Source organism: Erithacus rubecula (genome assembly GCF_903797595.1).
Source record: "Erithacus rubecula genome assembly, chromosome: 21".
Taxonomy (NCBI): Eukaryota; Metazoa; Chordata; class Aves; order Passeriformes; family Muscicapidae; genus Erithacus; species Erithacus rubecula.
This window is the reverse complement of record NC_136673.1, coordinates 11,028,639-11,041,459: the sequence shown is the minus strand read 5'-3', so window position 1 is coordinate 11,041,459 and position 12,821 is coordinate 11,028,639. Positions and strand designations below refer to the sequence as shown.

The window sequence follows — 12,821 nt, the reverse complement described above, 5'->3', positions numbered from 1 at the left end:
TGTGTGTTCACAGAGGTGTGTTCAGCTTTCTCAGTGGCTTAACAGATTGTCAGTCCTCAAAACCAATCACTGATTGGTTTTTGTCAGACATAGAGGAAGCTCTCAGCAGTTCCTCTCAGAAAAATTATTTCTGTGGGTGGTTTCTTCCCTCCTCACCAAATGTCATATGTGCAAAACCAGCATAACTTTCAAGCCTAATCAGCCCTCTGTGACCTTCACTGGGTCCTGGGATGAGGAAAAGCAATTAAGAAAATATTGATCTCTGTGCCAATTTCAAAATCTACCCTCGGGACTCTGACCTGCTTTGGACTAAGCTTGTTCACTGGCAGTTTCCTCCCTGCTCCCAAAAGTAGCTGCATCAACAAGGACACTGCTGCTTTCCCAGAGGAAAGTGGGGAGATATTGATGAACTCCAGGCTGGATGGAACCCACATCTGGTAACTCTTAGGGGGATGCATCAGTGCTGGGCAGATACATCATAGCTGTCTCCATAACATAACTGTCTCCATAGTTCTGTCTCCAGAGCTGGATCCTGCTAATGGAGTACCTGGAAAAAGCTGGGCAAAACCTTTTTTATTTATTTTTAGATCTGTCAAGACAGATCTAGCCTGGAGTCCTAAAAAGACTCTAACTATGGGGTAATCTGCAAGGCCTTTGCTTTCTGGAGTCATTCACAAAAGGAGACAGATGAAGGCAGCAGTTTTTGCCTCCAGTTCAAACATGATATTGCAGCTGTTTTCACAAAGAGAGCAGAAGAGGCACTGGGCAGGAGAAGGCTTCTCAGTGCAGGGGGCTGGCTCTACATCACCTCCACCTGCCTCATGGTCCAGACATCAGTCTATTGCAGATGGACAGCACAGCCTGTACAGATGAGAAAAGAGAGGTGTACTGTTCCCAGTCACCTTAAAACTGCCCTGCATGAATCGCTCCCTCCCTAGCACCTGCCAATCCTTTTTCCTTCTGGGAGGCTTCCTCTTGAAGAAAGAAAGGACCTGATCTCATTTTGCCCAAAGAATTGCAACAGAGCAGTTGCCACAAGTGAGATGCTTTTCCCCATGTAAAGCAAAACCCAAATTTGAATGCAGCCCGTCTTGACACAATTCCTGATTTTCCTGCAATTTTTCCAGATGGAGAAGGAAAGTAAGATGTGTATTTCCCTGCCAAAATTGTTTCTAATTAATTAAAATGTCTGCAACCTCTACTGGGTTATAATTTTCTATTATTACATATATGAATAAGATTATATGCATATGAGTGTATGTCTGGTTATATGGGGGACACAGAATTTAAGTGACAATCAAATACTTAGCTCTTCCTCACCTTCTTTGCTTAACATTAAACTGTCATGTATCATTTAAAGTTGGACTGTTAGAGGCATCTTATGATAGAAGTGCTTGAGAGGAAGTCTCTGATATCCTGGGGAAAATTTTCAAGAAATCAGTCTCCTCTGAACTGGGATGTAAAAATGAGGAAGAAAAACTTAAGTTCTGTCCTCTGCTAAAATTCATAAACTTTACAGGCTCTGGGTCTGAAAATAATATGGGGTTCCAACTTGATGAAGTAGATTTGACCTCTAGAAATGCTGGCACAAATGGGCAAAGCACTGGGTGAAGGAAACCAGAAATTCTGCTCACTATTGCAATGAACACTTGAGGGTAAAAAAAAAAAAAAATCAAACATGCTCTGTCAACCTACCCTTGTCTGAGTTTGAACCCTGTCATTCATGAATCATGTAAAAATGGAAGCCTGAAGGGCTGATAAGTGGTGCTGGGCTGCCAGGCAGGAAGAGCACTGGGGTGTGAGCCAAGCAGTCTAGCCTCTCTGCCACTGGCCTCAGCTGACCTTGGGCTTTTGACTCCTAGAGTCTCAGTTTTCCCATCTACACATTAACTTCTGTTTTTCATGAAAGGTTATTTCATAAAGTAGCAGGCAGGATGAGGGGAGCTATCTACACTTACTTAGGGTTTTGCTGGTTCATTTTTCTCTGCAAACACAATGTGAGAAGGGAAATGCATTCAAAATTTGTAGACGACAGAGGTGAGGCAGGCTGGGGCAGCCAGGCAAGAACTTTCCCCATCAGAGTTTTGGGAAGTAGGTTGTCTGCGAAACAGCTTGAGACCCAGCCAGGTCCCAAACCTGAGAGCAGCCAGTGGCCAAGTGCAGAGGTGGAGCTTACACTGAGGCTGTTTGTTAGATACTAAATGCTGGGATAGGTCAATGCTGATCACAGCACACAGGAGGTGTCTGAGGGGAGCTGTGCGGAGAGCAATGCTGGCCATGGGGACAGCAGCCCTAGTGTTCTTGGTACTGCTCAGCCTAAGAGTGATTATTTGTGATGCTGAGGACACCTGCTCAGGTGAGTAGAGAACAAATCTTATTGCCATCTCACTGAGACAGCCTGTTTCATCTGCCCTGATAAGAGGAGGCTGGGGCAGGGAGAGAAGTAGCATATGATTTTTTTTCCTTCTATGACTTTTTAAATTCAGCTGCTAGTGGGAGGAGAGGGCATCTGACATCTCAGCAGCTGCTTTAGAAAGCTGATGTCTCCAACTAGTGATGTAACATCATTCCCTCACCAGTGGGGTCTCTAGAAACAGACAGTCTCCTGTGAGGTTTTCCCCCCTGGTTCAGGGGTTTTTTTTGTTAGTAGGGCCTTGGTGCAGTTACCAAAGGATACAGAGCAACATAAAGGATTGGTCTGGGGATGCTGCGTGGCACAGTGTTTCTGACTGTTCCTCAGGAAAGCCAAGGGGGCAATTTCAAAGAGGCCTTCCATCTGGAGATTCAGAAGACCCTTACTGTCCACAGATCTATCAGTGTCACTTACTCTGCTATCAATACCCTATTGGGGCTCTTCTCAGCTTTTGTTTTATTAACTACAATGTATTTGTCATGCATGCAATGTCATATATATCAGCTTCCTCTCCCACTGAACTCCTCTAAAACCAGAGAGATGCAGAATCTGGCTCCTCTAATACTTGAGATCCTCAATGCCATCTGTCAACCCATGCAACACGCAAGAAATTTCCATACTCATTGGTTTTGATTACACTGTTCCTCCACTTCAAAGCATTGGTTTCTCTCCAAGACATTTCAGAGCCCTAATAATCTTCACAAAGACTGTCTTCATTTCTCAGAGGTGAGAATAGTGGGACTGGGTGATGCTGACCAACTCGCCATTCTTCAAGGATGTCCAGGGATCCCAGGTGTCTCTGGCCCAAAAGGAGAACCAGGTCTCCCAGGAACAAAAGGTGAGGCCGCCAAAGCCAGTGATAAGCAATGTAATATGAGATAGTTTTGTTGCTTTGGGTAGGGGGAGCAAGCTGAGGCTGGAGGCAGTAGCTGGCCTGGCACTGGCTGCTGTGAGGAACTGGAGAATTAGACTGGAAAACACCCCAATTAGACATATGCCGGTACACAAGGAGTGACCTGTTTCTTCCTTGAGTCCTGTCACAAATCTGAAGTGCTCTTGGGGTGTGAAGTGTCTCATTTGTTTCTTCTACAGAAAATCATCCATTTATTTTCTGGGTCTGTATTGAACAGTCTGGGTGGGAGGGAAGCTGAGATGCTCTGCCTATTTTCTGGGGAACAGTGTGGGAAATGTACTGGCAACCCCTATTCTGGGGAGCAAGAGAAATGGGGATCCTTCAGAGTTTTCATAGCCAATTCACGGAGAAGGTGAATCACATCAGCTGAGTGAGTTGATCCACCACAGCAAAATCCATGGGCAGCTCCACAATGTATCAAAGCTCATAAGAATTCATATGTGAACTGCAAATTAAGACTTGAAGTGGCAGCACCAGTATAGTAAGGCTTCAATAGAAAAAAGAAAGGAATAAAGTAAAGAAAATGATGTTGCAAGACTGAATATGATTAACTCAGCTCCCCTGTTTCTGTGAAAGCCAAGGCCCAGTTGCCCAGGCTTCTGTGACTCCCTGCTCTGGTCAATTTGCAATGTGCACATAAAAAATGAATCTCTTTGCAGGAGAAAAGGGAGACCAGGGATTCCCTGGGAAAGCAGGACCACCCGGTACAAAAGGTAATGTGTGAACATATGCAGCTCTAATCCATAAATGCCCTCAAGCTCAGTACATGCATTCGGAGACTGGGCCTAAAGAGATGAACTGCAGGACTGGCCATAGGCTAAGAAACGGTGCTGAAGTAGCATAAGAAAAGTCTGATTTTGGGGGTATAGGTCTTGCATAGAGTGAGCACTAGAAACAGTGTCCTTGAGTGGGACCACAACACAGAAGAAGATACCACTCTTCTCAAAATTTCCCACAGACCCTAAAATCAGACCTCTCCTCATTCCCCACACCTACCCTAACCTGCCTCCAGCACAACAAGCATGCCCAAATATCCCCCAGCTCTAAGGAGCTTTGTAGCTCTCTGTGGAGCTTCAGCCCAGAGGCCTTGATGCAGAGGCACTATGCTGAGTGCTTGTTCTGCCAATTGACAGGGGCGATTTAAAGGACACAGACACCAATGGAAAGAATGGTCTTATTTTACTATGAATATAAAGGCACCACAAAAGTGAAATTATATGTTCAATAAAACTACATGCATGGCTTTGGTAACAAGCAAAAATTAGCAAGGTAATGCACCTAATCATTATTATATGAGAGGCAGGATAGTGATGGAGAAAGATATATCACAAATTGCCTAAATACTTTACCATCATCCAGAGTTCAAAGTTGCTGGGGAGCCCCTTTTCATAGTGAAGACCTGGAGAACTTTTCCTGGCAATTGGGAAAATCCTACGTGGTGTGTCCACCCATAGCTGCGGTCTCCAGATTAGCCCTGAAAGGGAGGCCAGTGTTTATAGGTACGAATTAGCAAGTCAAAGTGACTTGGTATATTTTTAGCACAAAAACACCTGGATCTGATGGCATGCTTCCCACTTAGCCAGTGCCAGCAGCACTGGTCAGAGCCCAGGCCTCGGCTGAGAGGGTTTTCCCAAAAAATACCCTACAAATAAGACTCTATTCACATCAGTTGGAAAAGTTCCTTAAAATTATACATTTCTTGCTGATAGCTACATAAGGTTAGAAACAGCTAGCATTAGTATCTTTGTCATCTATTTTGGTAAATAATACTGATGATGTTAATCGCACAATGCCCAGGATCCATCTTGTAAGTTAACTCTAGCTTAGGCCAGCTGCCCTGGCCTAGGCACATCACTGCTTTCACCAGCCTCCAGCCTTTGACTTGGTGCACAGTGCTCACTTTAACACAAAAATGGGATCAAACAATGGCACAGGATGAGGTTCCCTTGTAATGGGATGAACCCATTAAGAGGATTATGTCTGTTGAGGCTTTCACCACCCAGGCTTGCTTAGGACCTTCAGCAGGACATGTGCTGCAAATACTGGAAATGTGTCTCTTCTAAAGAATCCAGTTGCCAGCACAAGGGATCTGTAGGAACTGAGCAGCAGGCCTAAGCCGGGTCCTGAGCAGTGCCCTGACTAGCAGGCAAGTCAGCCCTTTTGCATGCCAAATATGAAGCTATTTCCTAGCCAAAAGCACCCAAGACTTCCACTGAAATGCCAGCAGGAAATGGGCAAACCCACTGAAAAACCATGACAAACCTATTGATCAAAATCTCACAAATGCTGACTGTAAACAGAAAGACCCACAAAACTTCACTGAAATGGAACTGTGAATCCCTCATATCTTCCAAATGTTGCAGCAGTTCTCTCCTCTGTATCCTGCTCCTCCTGCTGTTACTGAGAGATACTGCTAATCAAGAGAGCAGCCAGGCTGAGGCAGCAGCAGCACCTGGGACACTCAGCTGAACATTGTAGCTTTGGATCTCTTCACAGCCTCCCCTGTACATTTGGGACGTATGGAGGGGCTGGAGCAGCCATTTGTGGAGGCATTGTAATTCATTTGCATTGGATAGTCTGTGATGAGAATTTCCTCTTGTGTTTGTAGGAGCAGCTGGAGAGCCTGGCTTCCCAGGACAGAAAGGTAAATCATGCTGTGCTGAATTTATCATGTGAGCTACTTTGTAAAACTTCCACCCTATGCTGTTCTGGTACAACACACCAGATGGGAGCAGTTATCCAGCACTGGAAGGGGCCATTGGGTGACAGTTATACCTCATTATAGGCTCTGCCCTGGCCCAGGTGCTGTGGGTAATTCCGCTCCCAAACCTGATGTTCAGCTGGTGCTGCTGCCTGGCACCATCAGCTGCAGAAGCCACAGGGCTGAGGGACTAGCCAGATTTGGGTAGAGCCCTTAATATTCCCATGCTATGGCAAAATGCAGAGGTGCAAATGAATTCAGTTCCGGCTAGCTCCAGAGGAACACATCTCTACCAGCACTAATAAGGTATTAGGAAAACATGTTTTTTTTTCCCTTGTGCTATCATCCTGCATGTGAGGGCCACAGGCACCCACCACTGAGCACTAGCTGCCCTGTGGCTCCCTATCTGAAGTTTGGCTGACAATCAGGGAATTCAACACAGCTGGTCTGGCAGATGGTTCCAGTTGTTACTGCTGCTCCCAAGACACTGGCTTAAGCCCTGTGCCAGCAGCAGCCATTTCCCTGATGGACTTGTTCCTCTGCCTTTCCAAGGGGCATTTTCTTCCTCCTTCCCACACTCACCAACATCCCATATGTCCCAGCCCAATGGGACTCACTGGGCACCAACTGTTGGTACACCACCTCCATGGATTGGGCAGCAGCAGGGCAGAGCAGCTAGGTCCAACAGAGATATGTCTTGTGTCAGTCTCATCATTTGGACCTCTAAGCCCTAAAACAGATGCCAGCAGGAAATAAACATGCCAGGTCCAACAGGCCAAGTGAGGCAGACTGCTTGCTCATTGTGCACATATATATACACAGTGCACGCCCCAGAGACCACCCCATGTACCTCCTGGTTAACCTGGAGAGCTCTTCCTAGTGTCTGAAGCAGCTAGGTGTCATTGCTGCAGTTGCAGGCGTTTGTGACTTGGCTTCCCACCTGCCCCTCTGTGCTTTCCTGAGGTCTGTGCAGATAGGCTGTGGGGTCTCCTCTGGTGGGCCCAGTAGCACCCAGGACAGCTTATATTAAGTGACTCTTCCTGCCTACTTCTCTATGCCTTTCATTTGCTTGCTGCACATGAGCCAAGCACTTCCTCTAACATCACAGCTCTCCAGTTTCAGCCGGGAAGGGGGAGTGCTGAGTGTGGAAAGTGGAGAGCAATTGATGGTGTTGTTTGTCCAACAGGAGCAAAAGGAGAGCCTGGATTTCCAGAAATATGGGGTGAGTTTCATCCTAGGTTTTCACAACAATGGTCAGCTTTGCAGAGTGAATGGTGGTTGGACTACCTGCACCAGAGGTCAGGACAGGATAGGACAAGTTCAGAGTGACATTGAAAGATAGAGTAAGAAATATCACTGTTATCTTTGCTTCTTAGACACATGCAGCTTCTCTGTATTCCAGCTGAGCTGGGAAAGTCATGCCCTCTGAGTACTACTTAGATGTCCTGTCCTCTGTGTCCTGGAGGAGGTGTGTCTGAGTTTTTCAGAGATTTGGTTCTGATTTCTAAAATGAAAGCACTACACATAACTGTATAGACATGTGGCTACTTCAAAGGCAGTTATACTCATGCACTTGCAGTGATACCCCTTTAGTACTTGTGGAGTTCATGTGTGTGATAGCATGCTCAAATTAACTTATTCTTTGGAAGAAAAGAAGAAAATAAAAGAAACAATTTTCAATTGACCCATCTGCCTCCATGAGCTAAAGTTCATGTAACCTGCTCTGACTACACCTGAGTGCTGTAAGACCACAATAACGTGCAAAGGCTCAGACAGATCAAAGTTGCTGTAACACCTGACACTGGGATGTCACTGACTGATCTCTTGCTGCCCAGACACTTCTCTGGGCATGTAAAAGATTTGGCTAATAGGAAGGAAAAGGAAAGGGCAAGTCCAGGACCACTTCCCTGCCAGGAAGGTCACAAGGCAGCTGTGTATCCATATATCCCACACAGCACACTGGACATCTGCACCAAAGCACCACTGTCTTCGATCATCTCCCCAGGCTTCTCTATAATAGCTACTAATGCAGCTGTGGGCTGGGATGTCTGATAAGGACCCACTCAGTCACCTGTGAATCTGAACTTCTGTCAGCAGGTATGGTTTTGGAGAGGGTAAAGGTTACATAGAATGTATATATATTTTTATGTATATATAAATTACATATTCAAAACTGTTGTGTATCTTGGAGAAACTTAGGGTGTGGCCTTCCAGTACTTAGGGGGTGCTTAGAAAAAAGCTGGAGAGTGATTTTTGTTTTTTACATGGGCAGTGGACAGGACACTGAGGAATGATTTACAGCTAAAAGAGAAGAGATTAGGTTAGGTATTAGGAGATGATTCTTTACTCGGAAGGTGGTAAGACCCTGGCACACGTTGGCCAGAGAAGCTGCAGCTACCCATCCCTGGAAGTGTCCAAGGCCAGGTTTGGATGAGGCTTGGAAGCAACCTGGTCCAGTAGAAGGTGTCCCTGCCCAAGGCAGGGGGTGGAATGAGATGAGCTTTAAGGCTCCTTCCAACCCAAACCACGGGTGATTCTATGATTCAATCAATAAAGAATGAGCTGAACACTGTTAACTGCATTACAGGGAGCTGTCTCTCTCTGTCACTAACTGCTTTGCTGTCAACTACCTACACACTCCCTGTGCCCTGCACACATTCTGGAGCTGGAACAAATTCCTGGATCATGAATTTGGCATCCTTTTCAGAGCAGCTCCATCATCCAGACCCTGAAAAGTCATAGCAGATAAGAGGAGTCTCAGCACCTTGCACCATTTCTTTCTTAGAAGGTGCCCATCTCCCCTGCAACATACGGGCTCAGAAGCTATGGCAGGGTTTGGCTCCCAGCAGCTCTACATGAGGATCCTGCAGTACAAAGAGGCAGCTGGGCGCTGAAGGGCTCAAAAGCTCAAGGCTGATGTGCTCCCTGGATCAGTAAACACATTATAACTCTTTCCATTTGATCTCTGATTTGCACAGAACCCAGAAACTGCCAAGAATTGCTGGCCAAAGGGAAGATTTTGAGTGGCTGGTACACAATCTACCCCCAAGACTGCAATGCCACCACCGTCTTCTGTGACATGGACACGGATGGTGGGGGATGGATTGTGAGTAGGATGTGAGGGAGGTTTACATGTTCATACAGTGATTCTTGTTAAGGCTGCAAAGGATGGCTCAAAATAGAAACACACGCTGAGGTTCACGTCTGCAAGCCAGTGTGAATCCATCTGGATGCAGGGCATTCACCCAAGTCTTGTCCCTGGAGGCAAGCTAAGTGCCGCAGACCCACTCCCTGCTTAAATCAGCAAATTGTTTCCTCCTCATTTCCAAGGGCATATGGAGGAGATCCCTGAGGGATTCTTGTGGGGTTTGCTCCCTCAACACCCCAGGAATGTTCTGATGCAGGGGAAGCATTTACCATAGGGGGCATGTCCCCAGGCACTGTGGATGCTTTTGAATAAGGGATGGGCTGGTGGGGCTGAGGTCTCTTTCAGGTTTTTCAGAGCGCTGGGATGGGTCAGTGAACTTCTTGCGAGATTGGGATTCATACAAACGAGGCTTTGGCAACCAGCTAACTGAGTTCTGGATGGGAATGACAACATCCACTTCCTCAGCTCTCTGGGTAAGGTCTGCCTCTGTCCTGGGCTGGGCCATGAGAGTCTAACCCCTGTACCACACTGGGTTATTGTAGACCTCTAAGCTTCTCATATTCATCTGAGGCCCCCACTGTTAATCCCAAACAGGATGCAGGCTCTTGCAGCCCATTGCATACAGGAAATTGCACTCTAAAAACCAGCAAAACTAGAAGTCAGGTAAGATAATGAGCTGGCTGCATGATCTATCCTAGAGAGGCCAACATATCTTCCTACTCGGACTGGTTGTGATGGCATCATCTGGGCCACACTGCCTTATTACAGCTGTGTGCAGGACTCCTGCCCATGACCACCCAATATCATATCTCAAAAGGTGCTTCCCTAGAAAACCATCACAGGTATAGGAGGCTCTGTAGGAATTTTTAAAAAATCAAAATCTCTCAAGTAGTGGCAGCTCCTCTCAAGTTAGCTCACAGCTCTTTTAACTCTCCACCCTGAAAACCAGTGTCATATCCACCACCTGCTCTGCACTACTGCTATCCATCTTCTCCATCTCTTCTAGGACCCTGTGAACTCCGTGTTGACCTGAGAGACTTTGAGAACAACTACTATTTTGCCAAGTATGCTTCATTCAGAGTTTTAGGAGAGTCAGAGAAATACAGACTAGTTCTAGGAGACTTCCTTGGTGGAAACGCTGGTAAGTTTGAGGCAGCTCACTGGGAAAGTCTGTTTCCTAGAGCATTTCAGAAGTGTTCAGCTTCTATGCAGAGATGTATCATGCTACATGCTGTTCCTTGTATCAGCTATATTTTGGGTTAACTTTTTAAAACTGTCCATGATACCTCAGATACTGAGTGACCTGTGGGTACAGGGATGGAGGGGAACACCCATCACCCAAAGAAATGTGACTCAGAGCATTACCTACAAGCCCAGCCCTATGGTTAAACAGCAAATGAGCCTGATCATGAGCAGCACCCAATTCAATTGACCTTCCCAACAGCTCTGCAGCAGCCAGGTCAAGTTCTACTTTTGGTTACACTGGCAGAAGACATTTGCCCACAAGGTTTGGCATTTCCAGGCTGGGGTGCTGTTCAACACTTGCAGCATCAGCACTCAATCCTCTTAATACCTGATGTTTTGGTTTTTTAAAAAAGTAAACTAATCTTCTTCAAAATTCAATATCCATCATTCAGGAATGAGTGAAACCAACACCTGAGAGAGCTGGGTGTTTTTTTGCAGTGTACAAAGCCACCTGGGTTTATGTGGCTTTGTACACTGCAACCCTGTCTGGTAATTCAGACCTCAGTGTGTCTGCAGGGAACCTGAGCATTGCAGAAGTGACATCTGTGTACCTGTGAAGAGAATCTGGTCCATTTGATTCACAGGCATGAGTAAATTCTCCATGTGTTCTAGCAGAGCTCAAGATACTTCTTTTGTCGAAGAAGGAGGAGGAAACCTGGCTAAGAGAGAAGCAGGGTTTATACAACCTGCCTTGCACCGGGCAAGGGCCACTGATGCAAGGCAGGACTGCACATCAGTGTCCCGTTTGTGATCCCTACTGCAGTAACTGTGAATGTGTGCTCTCTGCAGGAGACTCCTTATCGTACCACAGGGACATGTCATTTTCAACAACAGATCAGGACAATGACATGAGCTCCTTTAACTGTGCCACAGAATACAAGGGAGCATGGTGGTACAATGACTGCCATTACTCCAACCTGAATGGGATGTACTGGATGGGGGCACATGGGAGCTACGCTGATGGCATCAACTGGAAGACAGGCCAAGAATACCACTACTCCTATAAGCGAACAGAAATGAAGTTCAGGCCAGTTTAAAATGGTGACATGGTGCCTGACAGCTCCAAGAGGTGCCACTCACCAACCAGAAGACACAAAACATAATATTGTTTGGGGACAAAAATGAATCAGGAAGGATATTACAGGTTATGCCTTCTGTCTAGAACAGGATTTTTGAAGCCAGATTTTTGGTGCCTGTTTGAACTCCTTTAAGCACCAGACCTTGGTTCCTACTCTAACCCTACCTCCAGCAGCCCCACTTATGCTAACTGAGCCCAAGCACCTTTTTCTGAAAAGTGTGTTACCTTGATTTAAAGATGAAGTGATGAGTGGAGCCAGTGCACCTCAGTAAAGCTCTCTGATATTATTACCCTAGATGGTAACTACTGGTAATTTCCAGTCTAATCCATGTGTATGAAGACTCCAACATGCATGCAACCTTTCCATTGCACCCAAGAGCCATCCAAAAAGCACTTAATTCCTGACCTGTCCCACTCTCCCTGCAGGCTGTGATGGAGCCATAATGTAGAACAGTATGAAAAAGACTGAGCTTCCAGCACAGGGCTGTCAGCACTGTTTACCAGCTTCCCCCTTCCATCCCCAATTGTTCTAGGACCTCAGCTCCTGGAACCCCAGCAAAGCTGCTCAGCACTTCCCATCAGGACACAGCTGCAGCTGGGCCCAGAGCCAGCTTTAGCCACTCTTCCAGGGCATGTTTCTCACTAGCTGCTGTGGACCAAAAGCTGTATGCAAAAGTCTGTTCAGCAGCACATGTGGTACGCAACTACACCAGTTCCATGTAAAGCCTTGCACATGTGGTCATCATGTACATTGCCAGTACCTTCCATTTCATCTTGTTTCCAGTAGCGTTTGAGGGTGGGCTATCTGCTGGTGAGTGGACACAGTTTCATCCAGTTTAATATTTTACTATTATCAGAACTGGGTCTCTTCCTGTGCTCACTGTCACTGATGTTGGAGACAGGAATGTGACACATCCACACACCGAGTTCATACAGCAACAGCCAGTTTTCATTGATGTATGCCCCCTTTTGTAGGGGCTTCGAATTTCCCTCTCTTACACATGTGATTGGTTAAGGGTATTAACTCCGCCCAGTTCACTGGCCAATGATATAGGCACATTCCTGGTTCAAAGGGATTGGCTGGGGTCCCCTTTGACTCTGAATCCAGCCTTTCATTTTCCTTCCTGGGGACTTGTTTGCTCTTTGTTCTGTAATGAGCTAGGCTGGTCGAGTAAGTGTCTGTCATGGCCAAATTATCTTGTGCAACTCACAACCCAACTGTAGCTGTCACAGCTCCTTCTGCTGGACTCCTCACCACAGCGGATGCAGGAGAACTGACTGCTAACTCTTCACTGCAGAGATAGACAGAGACAATGGAAATAG

At 46.3% G+C, this 12,821-nt stretch overlaps 1 protein-coding gene across 1 annotated transcript; it reads left to right on the top strand.

The window, feature by feature from the left end:
- The first annotated feature begins 1,451 nt into the window (after nt 1-1,451).
- On the top strand, nt 1,452-11,818 carry LOC306811030 (ficolin-1-like). The gene is given in 10 exon segments (XM_079324280.1): nt 1,452-2,356; nt 3,138-3,251; nt 3,986-4,039; nt 5,935-5,970; nt 7,214-7,249; nt 9,006-9,137; nt 9,521-9,610; nt 9,613-9,648; nt 10,182-10,316; nt 11,210-11,818. Coding segments are annotated over 10 exon segments (1,020 nt in total). The 5' UTR covers nt 1,452-2,217; the 3' UTR covers nt 11,458-11,818.
- Nucleotides 11,819-12,821: the final 1,003 nt, after the last annotated feature.